General features: G+C 36.5%; 1 protein-coding gene across 1 annotated transcript; it reads right to left on the reverse strand.

Annotated features, from left to right (window-relative positions):
- Window positions 1-7,078: 7,078 nt before the first annotated feature.
- LOC109007591 (phosphomannomutase/phosphoglucomutase) lies at window positions 7,079-22,142 on the reverse strand. Its single transcript, XM_018987336.2, has 7 exons — window positions 21,523-22,142; window positions 20,958-21,221; window positions 8,408-8,924; window positions 7,931-8,130; window positions 7,714-7,826; window positions 7,452-7,592; window positions 7,079-7,358 (listed from the first exon to the last, which is right to left on the reverse strand). The coding sequence occupies exons 1-7, from the start codon at window positions 22,045-22,047 to the stop codon at window positions 7,277-7,279; spliced, it is 1,842 nt and encodes a 613-aa protein (XP_018842881.1). The 5' UTR covers window positions 22,048-22,142; the 3' UTR covers window positions 7,079-7,276.
- Window positions 22,143-24,575: the final 2,433 nt, after the last annotated feature.

Genomic DNA, 24,575 nt, shown 5'->3' on the forward strand with positions numbered 1-24,575 from the left:
TTAACCATTCATCATGTATATAGACCTCAGCTATTAAACCCTCAGCTCTGGCTTTATTCCCAACAGTGCGCTTTAGTCGACCCAAATATCTTTCAATTGGTTACATACAACAGAATTGCACCAGCTACCCAACTGTACCTCCTGAGGTAAATGTATTGCTAAATAGACCATGACTTCAAAAAATGATGGTGGAAAGATCTGCTCGAATTTACATAGTATAGTAGCAATGTCTTCTTCCAGTTTCCACAACATATTTAGACATGGACACTTAATGTAACCACGACTATCAACAGAGGCCCGAGCAAAATCAGTGAAGGTTCTTACTCCACGCGCATAGGGTACGTAATCATTTTCAAATCTATCGCCTAGACGCATCCAATCTTTGTCCATTTCTAAAAACATTTATCTATTAGTAACATGTACATAGAAAATTCACATGCATGTCATGTTTCAAATCTAATTGATATTTTGATAAGGTATTTGGTCCTATCCCATTCGAGATTATACTATCCATATTGCAAAAATCTCGTTACTTTACTACTTTCCACGTTAGTAGAAATTTTGGCAGCACCTCCCTATAATTCTCCAACTATACATGTTCACATAAAGGGATTGCAACCCTACGAACAGTATAGCCGAAGAACAGTAGAGGAAGACACCGAAACTTCGCATTAAACGTGGAAAGTAGGAGTAACAAAAATGTGCATTATAGATAATATAATCCCAAACTATCCATACTAGACAATTCAGGAATTAGTGGACCCATAAATGTACACTAATTTCCAAATGGCTCTAAGGTTATTTATGTAATGTCGCACAATATCTATCTAAAAGCACTACAAACAATATCCCCATATTGTTTGAATCAACAATGTCAAATAAATAGTAGTGTTATATTAATAAACTAGAGAGAGATGGAAGAATATGTTCACAAGTTTCCTATCATGAGTAGATAACGAGAGAGAATGATCTTGAAGAAATGTCCAAATTTTAGTCTAATTACTTAAATGTCACAAACTCTCTGACGATAGACTTATAACTTTATTGAGAGTTGTCATACTTTATATATGGTTAAGTTTTTTACCTATAATTTGCATAATATCCAACGTATTCATAATATTCTTCATATTCACAATCAATTATATAACATATTCACATACTCACATTTTCGCAGCAATATTCACAACAATATTCACAACAAAATGTAGAAATATACCTAGCAATTTCCTTACAATATTAATCCCCAACAAATGTCAAGCTTCATAAATCCCCTAGAAATAAATGTTCAAACAAAAACACAATACTAGTTAGTATAAATTAAATAATATATAGAAAAATCACAACATTATTCAAAATAAATAAAAAAAATACTAACCTCACACTATTAAACTCTTTTCTCTTTAACGCTCTCTCTAACTCTCTCCCTCTCTCTAACACTCTTCTCTCTCTCTCTCTCTCTAATGCTCACTCTCTCTCCCTCACTCTATCTCTATTTCAATGAAATAGATTTCTCCAAGTGAGGAAGGCATGGACTAAACACCCCAAACTTGTCTGGGTCGATATTAATTTTGTTCAAAATTTTTGGACTTTTGGTCGCTACAATAGGTCCACTATACTCAAATGACAACGTATTAAAGGCTTTCTCGAGCTATTGCTGTGAAAAATTAAATGAAAAGTTGCCGCATCAAATATCCGATCAGTTTGAACGTCATTATATACGTTTGTACGTTACGTAAAATTTTGTATCTCGTTGAAAGAATTGCCTAATTTTTAACACTCACAAATGTTCGAATGTACAATAATTCCCGTGCGAACATTATGTTAATAATCCCAAAACAAGCACATATCACGCGGATTAAGTTTGAATGTATAACTCAAAACGTTCGGACGTTTTATTAATGATTTCACAGGTGTGTGACCCATAATTCATGAGGGAAAGATCCTGTCATTTTTCCATTCATGTTCGCACATCTCATTGTTATGTTCGCACGTATATGTATTTACATTAGAATGTTAAGTATACACGTTATAATACATGTTATAATGTAAATATCATCAATTTCTCTTACAAATAACGCGGGAAAAGATACCACCACATTTTTCAAAACGTTTGCACGTGTAAATCCAAGTTGGCACGTCAATACAAAATGTTTGAACGTAGATTTGTATTGTTCGAACGTAATTCACATGTTTATATATTTTTTAAACAATAGTGGTTTATATAACCATAATGGTTTACATATTTATATATTATTTGCTTATAGTATGTTAGTACATAACATTAATTATTAATAAGAATGTTATTAATTACATAACAGCACTAGACTAGTATATATATAGTATATATACTATACAAGTGCATTATGTACTAGTATTATATATATACTAGTACATAATGGTATTAGTATAGCATATATTATTAGCTTATAATATGTTAGTACATAATATTAGTGGTTAATTACATTTTATTAAACTACTTAACAACACTAGACTAATATATATTGTATCTATTTCTTACTAGTGCACTATGTACAAGTATAACTTATATACTAGTATATAATGTTATTAGTATAGCATATATTATTTGCTTATAATATGTTAGTACATCACATTAGTTGTTAATTACATTTCATTAAACTACTTAACAACACTAGACTAATATATATTGTATCTATTTCTTACTAGTACACTATGTACTAGTATAACTTATATACTAGTATATAATGTTATAAAAACAACATATATTATTAGCTTAGAATATGTTAGACAACAAAATTAGCAGTTAATTACACTTTATTAAACAAATTAACAGCGCTAGACTAATATATATAGTATATATACAAGTGCATAGTGCCCTATGTACTAGTATAACTTATATAGTAGTACATAGTATTTTTAGTATAACATATATTATTAGCTTATAATATGCTAGACAACAAAATTAATTGTTAATTACACTTTATTAAACTAATTAATAATATTAGACTAATATATATAGTATATACACAAGTACATAGAGCATAAGTATAGTGTATATATAATATATTATTTAGTATGAATTATAAAAAATTTATTTTAGAGACATTCGAATGTACAAACATGAGGTTAGCATGTATCTAGCATTAAGTACAAGTGTTTGCACAAACTAACATAACGTTCGCATGTAACGGGAATTAAGTAATTAAATATTTAGACATTATAATTGAAACTTTCGGATGTCTTTCTCTCTCATCAATTGACGTTCACACGTTAAGTGTATAAAAGATTCAGTCTAAATGCGAAACGGTACAACTCACATTTCTCTCTCACTCAATCCGTAGCCTCCATCGCATATCACCGCTTGCATCGTTGCCGCTACAGTCAAACTCCACCAAAACCGTCACAAAAGAGGTAGGCATCCCTCTTTAACCTTTGGGTACCTTTTTTTGGACGTTTAATAGAGGTTTCGGTGATTCCCAAAACCCATTTGTGGCCGGACCTTCATCTTCATTTTTCGACCACCGAGGATTGCCAATGGCCAAACAACCACTGTAGAAAGCTTTCTTGAACTTTATACTTCATTTCTACGGTGGCATTTAGTCAATTTCAATGTGTTTGACATGTATAGGAATGACTGAGTCGACTCACCCATTTCTGTATCATAACGTTCAAACGTTATGATATATATCACATTCGAACATTATATCTTCCCAATGAGAAAGACGACATACACGTTCGCACGTTAATCATAGAATGTGTGAATGTTCTATAGCACGTGCGAACGTATTTAGTATGCGTGCGAGTTTAAATTGTACATGCAAATGTACGTTTGTAATATTCGCAAGTATGATCGTTCATATTCTTGAGCAGCACATACGTGCAAACATTAATATTATATGCGAATGTTATTTGTAATTCGTGCAAATGTCAAACCTTTCAGTTGCCATAAACCAAATATACGTTCACTCTAATAGTTATGTACGTTCATACGTATTATAAATACGTTCAATAGCTTCCTCACGTGCAAATGTGATATGCTTTATACATTCCAATGTGAATTTGAGTCGTCACATTCAAACATTTATCATATTACATTCGAATGTTTATACTAGATAATCTAACGTGCGAACGTAATAACCAAAACGTTCGGACGTATAAGCTTATCCTCCAAACGTTAAATTTGACGTTCAAACATGTTCCAGAAATAATTTAGATTATAATACATAATATGCTTCATAATATTAATATTGCTCAATTTTTTTTTTTCTTTCAGGATATGACTCATCTTTTGACTATTATGAAAAGGGGAGGGAAGGAACAATAGAGGACACGTCTCAAATAGGGGCTCGAACAGTGATGTTTGAACGAGAAGTCATGATCAACCATTTTCACGAACTCATATGGGAGCAGAAGTGCGTTTGAGACGTGTTCGTTATGAGAGGTTGGATGAGTATCTGCACTTATACCCCTCAATGGTTTGGGAGTTTTATATGCATATGTGCTCCATGCCTAAGGATGCATCCTTTCACACTGTGACAGTACACTGTATTTAGTTTAAGGTCTCGGGGGATGTCATCGCCAAGTTTTTGGAGATTGGTCGCGTAGTTGAGATATCGACTGCAGGAGGTGCTCAGCCTACGGATGGATCTCGAGTAGATGCAAATGTATGCACTTTTGCATCATCTGCTGGCCCAGTTGACTGGTCAGAGGCTGAGGATACTGATGAGGAGGATGGCGACTAAGAAGAGGATTTCTACATCCTCACTGGGACTGACCGAGACCGGATCGATAGGAAGAACTCCTTCAGCCAGGTATAACTCCTCCCTTTTTTCCGCATGTTGCATCTTATTGTTGCAACAAATGTAGATCCTGTGGAACATAAGGCCACATTTAGCCGAAAACGCGCACAGTTCCTTATACAAGTGGCACGTGGAAACCCCATCAACTTGCCACTTAGTATTTTTTTAGAGGATTCGTTATGAGGTGAGCGTCATTTCCATGGACAACCTCCCATATGGACTTCTCATTACCAAGCTGTTAATGGCCCGGGGGTGTGCAACCCATGGTGGAGGAGTGGAGGACAGACCAAATGAGCCCCATCAACATTACCACACACTATCAGAGCATTGGACAGGAGAAGGGGCATTCTCGACGTCAGCCTGGCCCTGTACCAGGTCTTGTTCCTCCGATCCAGTCCGAGCTCGGTGTTGGGAGTACTAATCAGCCGCCAACGGGTACATCTATGGGAGATGCACGGCACGCGGCCTGCTTGGGTTAATGCGATGGTCTCAAATATTACTGCGCACATCGACTGGAAGATCGAGTAGTGGAACAGAATGTTGTAGATTTTGTCGCCGATGTTCTCCATCGGATAGATATCCTAAATACAAAGGTCAACGCATTGACTGAAGATTTTAATTAATATGTAACCAACACGTTTTGAGTATTTTGTACTTTATTTTTATCATATGTAATGAACAATATTATTATTTAATATATCTACTGTTTTTGAATTTCAATTCCCAATCTTTTTTAAGAAAAATTCTATTCATAAGCCTCATGCACCACACACCACCTTTTTTGTTATTTTTTTAATTTTTTTCTCTTATCAAATGTATGGTATATAAATTATAAGTAGAAGAATTCAATTGTTTTAAAAAAAATAAAACCAAAAAAAAATTTAAAAATAGAAAAAAAATAAAAATAAAAAATAAAAAAAATTGTGGTGTGTGGTGTGTGGGGCTTATGAATATTAGACAACTTTACTATTAAATCACTGCATTTCAATTCTATCTTTTTTAATTTGAAATATTTAACTTTAATATTAAATCAATTAACGTTCGCACGTGAGAATGAATACCGTTAGGACGTTGGTGCCAAAATTTTTTACATTTGCTCATAAATAGACTCCACATTCGAATGTCCAGGGAACATTCTAAATTGAATATATATACGTTCAAACGTAATGCAATTTCTCAACTGCCTTCAATGACGCGCGGTTTCCACAAACCGTCACATAAAATATTTTTTTGGGACGGTTTGGGCACTGTCATAATTTTCAAACCGTCACAAAAACTAATTTTTGTTATAGTGTAGGTTTCTTTTGATTATGGCCTCTCCTAAAGACAGTCCAAAAATTATATATTTTGTCGAATTTCATATTTTATGACTATAGGTGAAAAGACACCTTCATAGTCAATCCCTTCGTTTTAAGTGAGACCTTTAATTCATGCCTAACTAATATTCTTTCTTTTAAGGTCTCTATCTTCCCATAATCCAGAATCCCTTTTCACTCTATGGATTAACGCCCTTAGAAACCTCGATCTATAAGTTTCCAAATATTGTTGAAAGACAGTCTCAAATTCGGATAAGATATTTGTCCTTCTTCATAAATCTTTTCTAAAAACATGCGTTTATGAAGTATCTTGCTGATCCTCTCACCATCACGAGGCACAACTGTATATATTAGGTTTCTCAGATATTGCATCCTATGATTTAACCATATGATCCTCAAAAGGGTTGGTTGAACGATTCTATAACAAGAAGTTTTCTTTCAACTCCTTTGAGATAGTACTGTCGTTAAGGCCGTACTTTGTGATCGTCCTTCACAGGATAATTAATTACAGGTGTCCAAGACATGTTGAGGTAAAAATTGAGATGATAAGTGAAAGTGATATAATGGTCATCTTATATTAATTAGCAATCTTTCCCTGATTAATTTAAACATCAGCATCATGATCTGCCACCCGATCCATGCTTAGTCTCCATTGTTCAGTTCAAATGCTTTTGGGGAATTGATCGGCAAAGTGACGACAGTGATATATAACATGTTTGAACAATCCGATCATCAAATAGTTTCTTATGATTGCTTAGCTTACTGCCGTTCGTTGTAATAACATTTCCGCTTCATATTAAATATATAATAGTCATAAAAGAACATTCTTAGAAAAAAGACGTTCAGAAAAATGTGGTGAGTCTTTTAAATAATTAGATAAAATATTTTTTATTTTTATCAATCTGCACTTTTTTTTCACAGCAGACAATGAAGAAAGGAAGACAGATAAAATGATGACAAAGAGCATTTTCAAAGAAAAGTTCAGATAAAAGGTAACAATTTCTGATCTTATATACCACTTTTCTCGTTCTTCAAAATAGGACAATCATACAAGCTAGTGCGGTATGCACCATGGCTAGCTATACATGATTATCATATTCAAACTTATTTGGTGCTTTCAATATCGTCATTGTCTTTATACTCAACCTCATGATTTTAGCTACTTTCAGTGATGAATGCAACTTAAACTACACGTCCGCTATTTGCAAACTCGTCAATTTGATTGACGTCAAGGATTCCATCCATTCCACTTGTCTTGAGAAACCTACAAAGTTTCAAAAATATAAATCACATAAAAATGTAAAATATTCATGTATGTGTGTGGACACTAAAGGATGGGGGGCGCGATGCTGCATACTTATCCCTGAAAACTCTTGTCATGGATTGGCATCCACCTGGAACTTGGGATTGCATATTTACTGCAATGTTTGGGTTGTGAATACTCTGTCGAAGGTGAAACCATCCATGTTCTCCATGCTCTTCATCACAAACTTTAACCCTATATATATATATCAATTTGCAACATTATACAACTTAATTCCAATTCAAAACTAAAACTTACAATTACTTTATGAGATTTATTGGCATATCTTCTTGTAAGTTTTGGCAATTTTTTTCACCTGTACATGTGAGCATCAATGGCAGCTGGGGTGTCGTTAGAGTCAACAAGGCATCCCTCACTCACCCAACAGTCTCCGCATGCATCCAGTTCCCACCCTTTAAGCCGACCTTCCTACAAGTAAGTAATTTGTCCAAGTTACAACCCATATAAATTCATTTGATTAATATGAAATCATCCATTGCAAACTAAATAGTGCGGTAAAATAATCTAAGTACCTCAATATAGCTTCGAAATTTTTCTATTGCCTCAACAGCTTTTGCCTTTGCATGTCTAGGCTCAGAGATTACATTCATCCTAAGCTCAACAGATTCCATAGGTTCTTCAAGATCTTTTATGAGACTACCAATCCCTTCATCCAAACCCGCAAGCTTCATCCTTACCATTTCAATGATGATTTTTACCACCATGTATGCGCCTTTACGATACATAATAAGAGAATTACAAGAGGATGCTAATTAAGCAGAAAAGAAAAACATAGCATGGAGAGAATGAGCAAACAAAGTTATGATATTTACATGTCTAATGTGCAGCACGTACATTACTTATTGTGAGACCTATTATATTAATTAATGAAAGCGGTCAAACTTCAAATGCCTCCACATCAGCGATGTGTTTGATATATGAATAAATAGGTTTGCATATAGATTTATTCGAGCAAAACATTATAAGCATGTTATAGACCATATACTAACCGTCATCAAGGAAATAATTCTCTTTAAGTGCACCGTGACCAGATGTCTCCATCATTAGATGTGCTTCAATACCATCCTTGTTAAGATGAACTCCCTTGTCAATGACATTTCTGTAGCCAACACGATACAAGCAATGATGACCACTTCTAGTGGTAATGAATTTCGTAAGTGCCATACTTGTACGAGCATCAGTCACTATAGTTGTTCCAGGGTGTTCCCTCAGTACAATAGCTGACATGAGAGCGATAAGCTTATCCCCATTGATTGGATTGCCTTTATTATCAACAACACCGCTACGATCTACATCAGTATCAAAAACAATTCCAAGATCTGCAGAGTTTTCCAACACTGCAGCTCGAGTTAGTGCCATGGCAATTTTATCCTCGGGATTGGGGATATGGTTTGGGAACATCCCGTCTGGGTTGAGATGAAGAGAGCCAAATGTGTCTGCACCAAGCTTGTCGAGCACATCCCATGTGAAGAAGCCTCCTGATCCATTTCCAGCATTCACAATTATCTGCAAATATCAGTTGAATGGCATTTAATTAAAGATCATCAAGGTCATAATTCAATCATTTACTCATCACAGGCAAACTTAAAAAATGCTATGATAGGGAGATTCTGGTTCCAAAGAGTACACGCAATATAATACCTAAAGAAATTAACTAGCGTGATATGCTTGTCTACCCATATGGGCTCTCAAAAATCCCTTTATTCTTATTTTTGGAGGTCTTCTTTTGACGGAAATCCTTAGATAATGCTTACAGCACGCAGATTGGGAATCCACCTCCCTTAAAGCCACCATTACAATCCGGGGCCCCCCATTAGACCCAGACGTTCGCTTGAAATCATTGCTCTATAAGTCTCAAACTTCATCAAAAGGATTAGAGGAGTTACTTGAGGATGCACTGACTCTACCTACAGCCACACCACAGAGAGGACTTCCCACGTAATATCAGAATATTCTCTTGCTGACACCTTAGCAAAAGTTTGTTAGAATATTCCCTTTGTAGCTGCTTCTAGAATTAGTTTGTTATTCTTTGTTTTATTATTTGATTCATTGTATATATATAGCTGTCATTGTAAGCTTTCAGAAGAATGAATTAAGTGAGAATTCCTTCTCTCTATCCTTGCTCTTTCTTGGTATTTTCTTTCTTTATTTGCAACTCCTCAGAATTCAACATGGTATTGAGAGTCCAGGTTGCCTGAAAATTCATTTTGCTATTGTTTCATTCTTCACTTCTTTTAAATCTTTCATATCTACATTTCTCTATCTGAATGGCTAAAAAAGTTCAACCCAAAACACCCAAATATTATTCTCCATCAGAAGATCCTAATAGTCATTTCTTCATACACCATAGTGACAATGCTCACATTGTGATGATAGTTACTCCACCTTTAATAGGTTCGAATTATCTTGCATGGAATAGGTCTTTCACACTGGCCATTTCCATTAAAAATAAACTAGGGGTTCTAGATGGCTCTGTTCCCACACCAGATATTTTTGACCCTCTCTATATTCCCTGGTTGCGATGCAACAATCTTCTTCTCACCTGGATATTCAACTCCATTTCAAAGGAGATTGGTTCAAATGTTATGTTCATGAGTTCAACCAAGGATGTCTGGGAGAAACTCAAAGATCGTTTTTCACAACCTGACAATGTAAAGATCTATCATCTTCAGCAGCAGTTGAGTTCTATTGTGCAAGGAAGCTTCTTTGTAAGTGTATATTTTACCCAACTCAATGCTGTATGGGAAGAGTTGAATAGCTACAGACCTTTGCCTCATTGTTTATGTGGAAAATGTACCTGTAATGCTTTGAATAACATTGGCAAAACATAGCAATTAGATCATGTTTTCAAATTCCTCATGGGGTTAAATGATACATATGATAATGTAGGGGGGCAGATCATACTCATGAGCCTCATGCCTTCCCTTGACAAGACCTTCTCCTTGGTTTTCCAAGAGGAAAGGCAAAGGCAAATATGTACTGTAACACTACTTTCACCTGAGCCATTAGCTCTTGCTATTTTTCACAACACCAAGAGGAAAGAAAAACCCGATATAACATGGTATCATTGTGGTAAGGTTGGACACACTAAGGAGAAGTGTTTTAGATTGGTTGGTTTTCCACCAAATTTCAAATTTACTAAATCTAAAACTGGGTATTCTAGTGGTTTTTCTGTTGCTAGTCACTCTGCAAATTAGGTACAATCTCTGAACCAGGAGGGAAATTTGGAAAGTTTATCACAGTTGCCTCTTAATCAAGCTCAGATTCAACAACTGGTTGCTTTGATTAATGCTCAGACATCTCAGTTGAACATACATGAGCTAAAGATCCATCAACCTTCTGGTCAAGCCTCGTCAATTTTGTCTAACCCCACCCAATCAACTGATGTTGTGACCAAATTTTCACCAAGTTCTAATATGGCAGGTAAAAGTGTCTGCCTCTCTAGTTCTTTTATTGTTCCTGATTCATTAATGCATCATAATCTCATCTCCACACAAGGTGAACAAAAAGCACCTTGGATTCTAAACACTGGTGCTATAGACCATATGGTATGTTCCACCTCTTTCTTCTCTTCTATAATCTGTTCTACTCAAGCTTTTGTGCAGCTTCCTAATAAGACACAAGTTCAATTCACTCACATTGGAACTGTCAAACTCTCAGAATCATTAACTCTTACCAATGTTCTATGTATGCCATCATTCAGCTTTAATCTGATTTCTATGAATAAACTCACAGATAATCCTCTTCTCTGCCTTTTGTTCTTGAATAAATTCTGTGTTATACAGGACCTTTATTCATGGACTCTACTACCTCCTTCTCAGCTCACTTCATGGTACTGTAGTCAAAGAGTCACTTCCATTCAATCATCCTTTCAAGCCTTCAATCAACAGTCAAGCTTTCAATGCAAATGGACAACAAGAGTTTGACCTATGGCACTTTAGATTAGGACATTTATCCAATCAGAAAATGAATTTCATTCACTCTCAAGTTCCTAATGTAAAGTGTAGAGAGCAAACTCAATGTACTATTTGCCATTTGGCTAAGCAAAAGAAAAAATCATTTCAATTGAGCACATCTCTTTGTCATTCTCCCTTCCAATTAATTCACTGTGATATTTGGGGGCCTTATTCCCAAGTATCCATCAAAGACACCATTATTTTTTAACAATTGTTGATGATTACAGTCGAGTGACTTGGGTTTTTCTTATAAAATTTAAAACTGAAATCAGATCTCTCTTACAATCATTTGTTCACATGGTAGAGGTTAAATTTGGTGCTAAAATTAAACAAATTCGATCAGATAATGGTCTTGAATTCAGTATGACAGATTTCAATAATCTTCATGGAATCTTGCATCAAAAGTCTTGTGTTTATACTCCACAACAGAATGGAGTTGTTGGAAGCAACATAATGGAGTTGTTGGAAGGAAACATCAACACCTCATTTCTGTTGCAAAAGCCATTCTTTTTCAGTCCTCCCTTCCCTTGAAGTATTGGGGTGATGCAATCCTCATTGCAACATATTTAATTAACAGGATCCCTTCACCTGTTTTAAATAATAAGTCACCTTATGAGAAACTTTTCTCTTCCACACCATCTTATGATCATTTACAAGTATTTGGCTGCCTATGTTTCATCTCTACTCACAAACACAATCAATCTAAATTGGACCCTCGTGCTCGAAAATGCATTTTCATAGGGTATCCAGCTGGTGTCAAGGGATACAAGGTTTATGATATTGAGAGCCAATCATGTTCTATTTCCAGGGATGTGATCTTCTATGAGTCTACATTTCCTTTTCAAAAATCTGATCTCAACAGATCCTCCTCCAATGATCAAATCATACCTTTAGTTTTACCTATGACAGAATAATCTTCTTTCTTCACAAATAATCTTACCACTCCTTCAACATCTCAATCTGATTCCTCCTCTCATATTCCCATTTCAAATTCAACTATTAGTTCCTCTCTCCCTCACACTAATCCTCCTCAATCAGATTCTTTTTCTCATAATCAGCATTATGAAACAACTCCACCTGATCCTCTCTCAACTCCATCAAAAAATACAAATTAGTCCATCATTCCTCTTAGGAGATCTAATCGTGTTAGAAAACCCCTTCATACCTGCATGACTATCACCGTCAAGTAGTCACTAGCAGCCCCACTCAAGTATCATCTTTATCTTCCACTAATCATCCACTTCACAAACACTTGTCCTACTCACATCTTTCTCCCTCACAGAAAACTTTTGCACTCTCACTTTCCCTCTTGCATGAACCAAAAACCTCAAAGAAGCTGTGATGTCTCAGCATTGGCAAGCAGCAATGCAGTCTAAATTAAAAGCTTTAGAGGAAAATGGAACATGGACAGTCACTAGTTTACCTCCTGGAAAGACCTCAGTTGGGTGCAGGTATGTTTTTAAGATCAAGCTTAATTTAGATGGGTCTATAGATAGATATAAGGTCAGGTTGGTGGCCAAGGGCTACACTCAAATTGAGGGATTCGATTATCAAGAAACATTTAGTCCCGTAGCTAAGCTTATCACTGTTAGAATTTTTCTGGCCTTAGCTACCATCCATAATTGGAATTTAAGCCAAATGGATGTGCATAATGCATTCCTAGATGGAGATCTTGATGAGGAAATATATATGGACCTACCTCTAGGTTATTAGATTAAGCCAAAGGTTAGTTTGTAGGCTGCACAAGTCATTATATGGCCACAAGTAGGCCTTTCGACAATGGAATTCAAAATTCTCTTCTTTCTTAGTTTCTATTGGATTCCAACAATCTAAATCAGATTATTCTTTATTTACAAGGTCAGATGAGAATGGTTTTGTTGCTCTATTAATGCATGTAGATGACATACTTATTAGTAGTTCAAATATGTCAACTATCAATGTTGTCAAGGCACATTTGAACTCACAATTTGGGATCAAAGATATGGGGCAGGTGAAATATTTTTTGGGTTTGGAAATTGCAAGATCAAGGTCTAGAATACATATATGTCAAAGGAAGTATACTCTTGAAATCCTTGAGGATTCTGGTTTCTTGGGATGCAAACCTATCCACACTCCCATTGAAACTAATCACAAGCTTAGTCACACTTCTCTAAATTTGTTAATGGATGCTACTGCCTACAGAAGGTTGATTGGGCGACTGATCTATTTAACAATCTCAAGACCAGACATTACTTATGTTGTTCATATACTTAGCCAGTTTATGGACAAACCAGCAGAGGTATATTTGCAAGCTACTCACAGGGTTTTGAGATACTTGAAGGGTTCTATAGGACAAGGTATTTTCTTCTCTGCTTTGTCAACTTTGCAATTGAAGGCCTTTAGTGACTCAGATTGGGCAGCTTGCCCAGAGACAAGAAGATCAGTTACTAGATACTGCATATTCATTGGGGACTCTATGATTAGTTGGAGGTCTAAAAAGCAGACAACAATTTCTAAATCCTCTGCTGAAGCAATGTATAGGGTATTAGATCACACAAGTTGTGAAATTATTTGGATCATTTCTTTATTAAAAGATTTCTAGATTGATCATACTAAAGCTGCAACATTGTACTGTGATATCCAATCTGCTCTACACCTCACAAAGAACCCAGTTTTTCATGAAAGGACTAAACACATAGAGCTAGATTGTCTTTTTATTCCGGAAAAGGTTACAGCAAGAACCATCATGCCAGTTCATTTGCCTTCCAAGTTTCAGTTGGCTGACATATTCACCAAGGCTTTACCTGCTGCTACCTTGCATTTTTTTATGTCCAAGATGGGCATCCTCAACATCTATGCCCATCTTGAGGAGGAGTCTCAAACTTCATCAAAAGGATCAGAGGAGTTACTTGAGGATGCACTGACTCTACCTACAGCCACACCACAGAGAGGACTTCCCACATAATATCATAATATTCTCTTGTTGACACCTTAGCAAAAGTTTGTTAGAATATCCCCTTTGTAGCTGCTTCTAGAATTAGTTTGTTATTCTTTGTTTTATTATTTGATTCATTGTATATATATAGCTATCATTGTAAGCTTTCAGAAGAATGAATTAAGTGAGAATTCTTTATCTCCATCCTTGCTCTTTCTTGGTATTTTCTTCCTTTATCTGCAACTCCTCAAAATTCAACAATAAGTGGCACCCATATATGGCTTATATATATATATATATATATATATATATATGTCCCATGCTTATATATGTCCCATTTATAGATGTTTAAGGAAGTCGAAGCTATGTCTTCACTTATATTCTAAAAGAATTATTCGATATTATAATTGAAATCGCCTTGGATTCAAAATAAAACGAAACAACTTCTCTCTCTCTCTCTCTCTCCCTCCTTGACATTAATATGGAATCTTATTCACCAAATAACCATTTCAGACTCCACATTAAGGGGAAAATGAAACAAGACAATCTTCATGCAGGGTTGGTATCATCGGGATTCAGTACAAATTCCAAGTGAATTTGTGCTTGCATAAGCAACTCTTGAATTATTTGCAGTCCTTCAATCAACATGGGGTTGCTAAGTACAATGTATGGGATGCACAAATGGTTTCCAAGATTTTCTTGCATGGTTATTTGCACCAATGGTTTCCCAAAGTTCCTCCACTTGTCATGACTTTTGACCAATGCATACCTTTTGAAAGGTGAATAAGTTGCATTCGGTATTGATGGGAGGGAATTTTCCCTTGTCAATCCGGGACTATTGTTTCATTAATTGGGCTCATACTCAAAAACAATTCATAGGAATATTACAATTGAAAACCCTTGGAATCAGATAAAGATAGAGTTATACTACTCAACTGCTATATATGCTTTGACCGCTATGTTTGCCCTCAACGTGGCATGCTGCATGGCTAGCTAATTTTAAAACAAAAAATAAAAATAAAATAGAGAAATGAAGAGACAACTTTTTCCTTAAATTAAGAAGCATTTGGCGACTTCAGAATTCAACAATAGCATCTTACATCTACTTCTTCCTAATCATCCTTCACATCCCTTTTTTTAGGTACCAAATTCATTTGTTCTTTAGCTCTTCCACCATTGTGGTTTAGATTTTAAATCTTCATAACATAAAGGGAGAGAGAGGAAAAAACTCTGCACCTTCCGTTTTCTTTCATTTGTCCTAAATTTAGAGATATGGTCGTCAGCTAATTACTCAGCCATTCTTCTTCTTCCTTCTCAAAATTTCGTTTATGTGCCAAATGGAGTAATTTGCTGCTTTCAAATGAAATCTCTCCACTCAGTTTCATTTCATTTTTGTTTCCTTCTTTCTTTCATTTTTTCCTTTTTAATAACTATACGATGTGGCATGCCACATCAAGCGGGCAAACAGAGAGATCAAAACTGAGCGGTAGAGTAGCTTCATAAAGATAAGGTAAGCACTTTTCATTCTCAAGAAATAAGGGATTTCATTCACCAAATATCCATACATGGGATCCTGTTCACTAAATATCCTTATTGGACTTCACATTAAAAGGATTTAGATCAATTATCCCATCCTTAGATATCACGGGGAGAGGCCAATAGCATTCAAACTATTAGGACAACCTGCATTCGAACTATTAGGACAACTTTCCCTTATGCCCAGACTTTGTCCATTAGGAAAGAAGGATCAATATTTACTAAGTTGGCTAAATGAAACCCTAACTGACATTGTCCTATCATCAGTCTATGGGCTCGATACATCCAAGCAAGTTTGGAATCTTCTTGCTTCACATTTTGCCTCACACCTCACGCTCTCGAGTGTCACATGCACCTCAAGAGACAGCTGCAATCACTTTGTCGTTCCTGCAAACAGCTTAGTCATGGGCTGATCAACTGACCCTTGTTGGTGAACTAGTTGACAAAGATGATTTAGTTTCTCATATCATCAGTGGCTTAAACCAATCTTTTCAAGACTTTATCACCTCCTACTCTTTTGCAACTCGAGAATCCTCACTTACTTTTGATGATTTTCAAACTGAACAACTTAATTATGAAATGAAAATTAGCACCCATAATCAAGCAACTGATTCAAATGCAGGTAGTCTTGCTCTTTATTCTCAAAAACAAATTAATCACTTCAGCAAAAAAAAAAAACCTCACTTGGGAGGTTCCTACAAACAACAGCAACCATTTGCTTCAAATTAGAAGAAAGGAAACATGTCTGGAACCTCTTCCTTTCCTGCTCAAACCAAACCTCCTTGTCAAATATGTGGTCACCAAGCACTGGATTGCTTCCACAAGATGGATTTTGCTTATAAGTGACGACACCCTTCAACTTAGCTAGCAGTCATGATTGCTACAAATTCTAATCCTAAAAACATTGTAGATCATACATGGTTTGCTGACAATAGTGTCAATAGTCATATCACTGCAGATATGGGTAATCTTCAAATCAGTACACCTTACTAAGGTGAAAATGAGGTTACAGTAGGTAATGGCTTAGGTCTGCATATTACATAGGTTCTAGCCATTTTGAAACACCAACCCTCACTTAGATTTAAATAATGTTCTTCATTGCCCAAATGTAGTTGTCAACTGTTTGCCTATTAAGAAATTATGTCATAATAACAACAGTTGGTTCAAACTAACCTCTTATTATTATTATTATTATTATTATTTTTGTGAAGGATAACCTCAAGGAGCAAACTCTTTTACAAGGTCCAAGTCGGGATGGTCCCCACCCTATTCAACTTCCAACTTCAACCAATATAGCACGTGCTTACGCTTTCTAGATTGGATTTTCTGCAGATTCTTCACTTTAGCACCTACGTTTGGGTCAACCAGCATCTAATGTCCTTAAGATGTTGAAATCTCAATGTAATCTTCCAGTTAAGGGCTTTGTAGACAATAACTCAATTTGTGGGCTTTTTCAATTAGCAAAGTCCAAGTCTTTACCTTTTCTTATTTCTACTTGATTGTCTAGGACTCCACTTGAAATAATAAACTCTTACTTGTGGTGTTCTCCCATCTCTTCCATAAGTGGTTGCCGATATTATATTGTCTTTATTGATGAGTTTTTTAGATTTAGTTGGCTTCATACTTTGTGTGCAAAATTTGATGCCTACCCAGTGTTTTGTTAAGTTCAAATGTTATGTTGAAAACTTATTCAAAAAAAAATAAAATACTTTCAATTAGATGGTGGTGGTGAATTCACCTCCAACAAATTCAAACACTTTCTCACATCCAATGAAATCATACATGATATGTCCTGCCCTCATACCCCACAGTAAGCTGGCATTGCTGAGAGAAAACATTGGCACATAATCAAAAATGGTTTGGCCTTGCTTGCTCATTCTTATTTGCCTTTAAAATATTGGGTCGAAACATTTAGCACTACCATTTACCTAATTAATTGACTCCCTACTTCTGTCTTGAAAAATAAATCCTCATTTCAAGCACTATTACACAATGATCCTGATTATAAATTAATCAAAGTCTTTAGTTGTGCCTGCTACCCACTTCTTAGACTCTACAATGACCACAAATTGCTATTTCGTTCATAAAATGTGTCTTCCTAAATTACAGCTCAAATCATAAGGGATATCTTTGCTTAGACCCCTTAACTAATTTGTCTACCTCAGTAGGAAAGTGATCTCTGATGAACACTTGATCCTTGCTCATACCTCCACTCAATCCCTACAAAGGCCACTTGTCATGAGTCTAATCATATAGGTTGCACTCTCACTACAACTGCTGCTACTACTCAGGTATCTTCTCATGCTTCTTTTTCTTTATTTGAACAAGACTCATATTTCACTACCTTCTTCCCAACATAACCCTACCAAATAACCCAGCCAACCAAGTACAACCCTACACACTTCTAATCCACTTAGCTCTCCATCGTCCTTAGATTCTGTTTTCCCTCCCTCCCCATAACCTACAAGTGGTAAATAGTCCACTTCCTCCTCTAGTGTTAGTCACCCTGCCTCCACACACTCTTATGGTTATCCATGCTAAGATATGTAATTACCATCCCAAACACTTTCGTGACTACCTCTTATATTAGTTCTACCAAGCATCCCTTTCGTGCATTGCATTCTCAGATGATTCCTATAGCTCCCTCATCATTCACTCAAGCTGTAAAGTGTGCTGATTGGAGAATTGCCATGCAAGAGGAGTTTCAGGCACTACAGGCCCAACAAGACTTGTTCTTTATGTCCTAGGCATCCCAACATCATTAAGAACAAATGGGTTTACAAAGTAAAGCAAAACTTTGATGGTTCAGTTGAAAGATTTAAAGCTTGCCTTGTGGCTAAAGGGTTTCAACAAAAAGATGGCCTTGACTATTTTGAGACTTTCAGCCCTGTTATCAAGCGTCGCACCATTCAAATAGTTTTAGCACTGTTGTTCACTTTGATTAGTCTGTCCAACAGCTTGATGTGTTTAATGCCTTCTTGCATAGGACATTATAAGAGGAAGTTTTCATGGAGCAACCTCCCGGGTTCATTGATCCTCACTTCTCAACTCATGTGTGCAAGCCACACAAGTCCCTTTATGGACTTAAGCAGGCTCCAAGAACCTAGTTTCATCAACTCTCTCAATCCTTGTTGCAGCTTGGCTTCAGCTCTTCACAGGTGGATCACTCTCTATTTACTTATCATCATCACAACATTCATTTGTTCATTCTGGTATATGTTGACGATTTAATCATTACTAGCACTCATCTATCTATGATCATGAGCTTGATTTCCTCATTGCAACAAGACTTTTCCATGAAGGGCTTTAGACCATTATCTTACTTTTTAGGCATCCGAGTTCACTGAGATGCCACTTGCCTGCACCTATCTCAAACTAATTAATACATTATTGATGTCCTTTATCGAGCCAAAATGGCTAGTGCAAAGCCTTGCTCCAGTCCTCTCGCTTCAAGAGTCAAGCTTTCCAGATCAACTAGTGACCCTCTCACCAACTTCACCGAGTATCGTCATATAATTCACCCACTTCAGTATTGCACATTGACACGCCCAGAAATTGTCTTTGTTGTGAATCAATTGTATCAATTCATGCACTCTCCTACCTCCACTCATTGGACTACTACAAAGAGGGTGTTTCGATATCTTAAGGGTACCATTCATCATGGTCTATACTTTTGCAAGGGCTCCCTAGATTTGAATGCCTTTAGTGAATCTGACTTGGCTAGAAATGTGGATGACAGTCCCTCTACCACAAGTTATGCTATCTTCCTTGGACCCTGTCTAATATCTTGGAGTGCGAAGAAACAGCATGTTGTCTCAAGATCAAGTACAACATCAAAATAGAGGGCTATGGCTTTTGCTACTGCAGAATTGTATTGGTTACTTATGCTTCTCTGTGAGTTTCAACTGCATGTTCCTTCTCCCCCTACTTTGTGGTGCGACAATCTTGGTGCCTTGTCCCTTGCTGCAAATCTCATATGATCCCCTGCTCGCACGAAGCATATTGAAGTGGATTACCACTTCATTGAGAGAAGATTGTCAAGAAGGATATTCAACTCAAGTCCATCTCTACCTTTGCTCTGCTGCCTAATATATTTGCTAAAGGTTTGACCTCTGCTCACTTCATTCAATTTCGTGACAAGATGTTGGTCCCTGCCCTTCCCCTTAACTTGAGAGGGGATGTTAGAACAACTTTCCCTTCTGCACACAGTTCAATAGAGCCAGAGTCCAAGTCCCACTCCAACTCCACCTCTGTCAATATCAACGATAATCACCAAGAGAATGATAGAGATAAATCTCAATCAAGCCAGTGCTAGAGTTTATCACTATATGCATTAGTTGATCATATTATCTTGCTATTTATCACTTCTAATTCGAATATTGTAGATAAGGATAAGTGATAGATAGAGATAAGTTTATGTAACAAACCTTTGTACGATGCTATGTACTCTATATATATTCAATGAATATACAGCAGGAGGTAGGCTGCTATTTCAAAACCATATTGTTATCTTTCACGAACCCCTTCAACCTCATTATAAGAAGGTGGCTCAGGCAAGTCTCCTTCCGCGTGGTAGTTCTCCTAATTCACTCCGACCCCTAATTCTAGACGAGCCTCTTTTTCACCAGCAGCAGTTTTATTAACTGGCTGAGTGGTGGAGGGGAGTCCATCCCAGTTTATAACCGAGCTCCAGGGGAAAAGAAACCAACTTACAACGGGTAGAAGAAAGGGGGAGTAGAGAACTAGCTAGGAAGGATGGTCGAGGAGAGAAACAGCTAGCTAGGTTGAAGAAAGGGACAAAAACTCCGGCTAGGGCGGGAAGATCTCGAATCCATGGTGCAAAATATTTCACACACGCCAGAACATGTCGCTAAGAGGACGGTTGATGTGAAGATCGATCGATCAGGTTCACGTTGGCAATTACTGGCTTGCATGAGTTTGGAGACTTGCAGTTTTGGGATAAGGCTGTTACAACGTTGCAAGTAGTGGACATGCAATTTTCTAGGATTACTGAAATATTTATGTACGCACATATGCCGTCACGTGAACGATAACCCATAAATACAGTGCAAGAAACGGACAAACAACAAGCATCTCAAGAAAGAAACAGATCAAATATGTGAGACGAGAAACCTGAAATCCTTTAAGTGGAGTGTCATAGTGCAAGGGATGGTTGACTCTCTCCTTGATGATGTCTCGGAGGTGCTTCGTATAACTGCTCATGAAATCAACTCTTGTTGGAGGAGTATTCAGCATTGTCGACACTTTTGTGAGCCTATTTGCATACTTACGGGCAGCTTTATCGCATATCTCTTCCACTTCTGGCGAGGTCAGCCCCCCTTTCCTCGTGAAAAATTTCAGACCATTACGTGTGTAAGGTAAGTGAGATGCCGTCATCTGCAACCACACAGTAACAAGTTTCAACTCTTCCAAAATTATCAATACGTAATTGCTTCGATGAGCAGTACTATTAATATTTTATTATCAAATACAATAAAGAATATATTTGTCGAGTGTCAAACTCACCAAAGTAACGTTAAAACTCTAATTAATACAATGCATGAGAAAAATACATCTTTAATTTCACTTCTTTTTTTCTCTGTTGTCTTGAAAGAGCTAATATATATATATATATATATATATATATATAATTATATTTAATATATAGTATTAGAGGCCGGAAACGCAAGCAAGCTACCATTATGGAAGCATCATAGGCAAACGGATGCAGCATCGTACTCATGAAACAAGCTGGAGTTGTAGCTAATCCCATGTCGAAAACCGAGCATCCAGCACGAGAAAGACCTGCAAACACAGCTGCACTCAACGATGCTCCCGATATGCGTGGATCCCTGCCTAGAGAAACCCTAACTTCTTCAACAGATTCTCGTCCCTTCTCCAAGCCATTGATGACCCACTCCCCAAAACTTTCTGAAATCGCTTCTACAGCCGGCGGCGTGAGGTCTACGGTTCGACCCTTCTCGCCTTCCAATGCCACCCCACGAACATCGGACCCGTTCTGGAGCCTCCTAATCCTGTCCATTTCTTCGTCCACAAAAACTTCATTGTACTTTGCAGTGCTAGAGGAATTTACGCATATGACTTTTGTTAAAGGTGGTGGAAATGAAAAGGTAAGAGTTGTTCGGAGTGGCCTTGTGGACGAAAAACTTGTTTTCCGGGCGTTACCTTGCAAGTACAAGGATGGCGCTGAAGTGGATGCCATTGTTTTCTTGGTTAAGTTGGTGCTTTGCTTCGTTTCAAAGTTTCCGTGGAGATTATTTCTGGGCCAAGCAATGAAGTTGGAAAGATAAGATTAACCCAGTGAAATATAACCTTACAATTCTCGGTCCAAATATCAAGGGAGAACGGAAATATCTTCAGACAAACTTCCAAACTCCAAGATTTTTCCGTTTTGTGAGCCTATTTGCATAGTACTGCAGACAAACTTCCAAACTGCAACGAAAAAAAAACACGCAATCTTTCATGATTTACATACGTGCAAATGATGTTTCTGATGAGCAAAGGAATATTCTCGATCATAAGGTACGTACCATCTAGATCAGTTCCTTCAATTCCTCTAATACGTGTCTAACTGAAATAATACATTAATTATGATGAATTTTAGAGACGTTTTACGTACCTATTTACTTCGTTTCAAATGATCATCTTGCATGCCAGAACAAACCACAAAAATCTAAGAAGCACATAAGCTTTCTCCATGCACGTTCACCCCTTCAAAAGTGCAATCATGATCGCTTATTTTTTAATATGACCAATAAACTACGAACGTTATTATTTAATCCACTAATTTGAAACATAAGTTATGCCCTATTTTTAAGATATAACTGCACATTAAGATAGACAGAATACAATTGACGTGACAAGATATTACAACAACAGAATGTGTCTTTTGTGACAGAGAAAACTGTCACAAAAAAATGGCAAACCGTCACTAAACATATTTGGTGACGGTTTGAAACTGTCACCACGACCGTCACCTAAAGTGCATCACAGAAAATATTTGGTGACGGTTTACTGTTCAACCGTCACAAAAAATATTTTTAGTGACGGTTATAAGTGTTCCGTTCGGTATAACGTTCGAACGTTCCTTTTTTTTTTTTTTACGGTTGAGAACTGTCACAGAAAGTCACGTTCAAACGTAAAATTAAACGTTCGGACGTTAACCCGACCGATTGTCGTTCGAATGAGAGAATTTGACGTTCATTGATTATCGTTCGAATGTATCATATTTACGTTCGAATGTTAATGCGTCCGAACGTTAATTACAATAAACGTTCAAATATTTGTTCAAACGTAACGCGTTTAAAGTTCAGATGTTATTTCGAATGTAAACGAAGGAGTGTTTGAATGCAAGTTCTTTGTTCGAACGTTAATCGCTTTATCGTTCGAACGGTTTGTTCGTTTTAGTGTGAGGACGTTCGAACGTAGAGTTTGACGTTCAAACAATCCAATTGTATTTACGTTCGAACGATTTTTATTTATATTCAAACGTACAGATCAGAAATACTACTTTCATAAAATTTAAAAACATAATACCAATTATATCATATTGCATACCATCAATTAACAAGTAACAATGTCTTATAAAAGCACAAAATTAGAAATTAAAACTAGTCAGAAATACTGATAAAATTTATTTCTTCTTTTCCCTCGCCCAACGCGATTCTGTTGCAACGACATAATACGCTCTATTTGCACAATCATCTCTCGTTGCATTTGCTCTTGCACTTCACTGCGTATTCTTTCCACCTGGTCTCTCTGTTGGTCCTGCAAACGTGTCTCTAAATGAGACTGTCATTCTAAGAGAGACTCTAACTCTTGCTGTCTCGACCTCATATACTCATTCTCACACCGTCTGCCATAAGATTATTAATTTGTGAAACCGATGAGGTTGAGGAGGATGAACATCTATGCTTGATAGATCGTCCCAAACCTCTTGCCATACTAGACTGCGGCCCGAGCACTTGCGTGAATATGTCTATGTCACTAGGAGAGGATTCCTCAGAAGCCGACTGCATCTCCATCATTTTTCCCTGCAATTTAAAAGGTAATGATCGTAAATAATTAGTAACGTATTAAAAGAAATAGAAATAAGAAATAAACTATTCAAATGTTATATAAATAATTTATTTAACAAAATTAACAATGCTTACATAATTATCTGCAGCGACAAGATCCATCCACTTACTATGCTCATTAGTGTAAGCAGCAGCATAGACATGAATGAAGGAAAAGTTTTTAGGATCATCACGTTTCTAACAAAGCAACATTAGCAATTTTAAAAAGATAATGTTAGTACTTAAATAAAAGAATATCAGAAAAATAAATGAATTCTATAATTTTTTAATTACCATTTTTTCAACAAGACGGTAGAATGACATTGAACCGGCACAATGGTGGACAGTCAGAGTGGATCTATTTTGTGCATTTATAGAACTCAAATGCTACAAAATATATTAAGAATGTTAATTGTAACATGTATACATATAATATATAGAACGAATATGAATGTAAATAATTAAAAGATATAAATGTAAAATACCTGATAATCTGGAGATGCAAAAAGATCACAACACATTCTCCAATCATCTAACTTCATCTGCTGAAAAGGAGACTGCGCAGCCTCTTCCAACGTCTCAAACTTCTTGAAGTGGTCATGACATCGTCCTTTGTGATGTCGGAATAGTGTAGCCATCAACTCATTCACGGTTCTCAAATCCTCGCTACGAC

This window comes from Juglans regia, chromosome 16, assembly GCF_001411555.2.
Source record: "Juglans regia cultivar Chandler chromosome 16, Walnut 2.0, whole genome shotgun sequence".
Taxonomy (NCBI): Eukaryota; Viridiplantae; Streptophyta; class Magnoliopsida; order Fagales; family Juglandaceae; genus Juglans; species Juglans regia.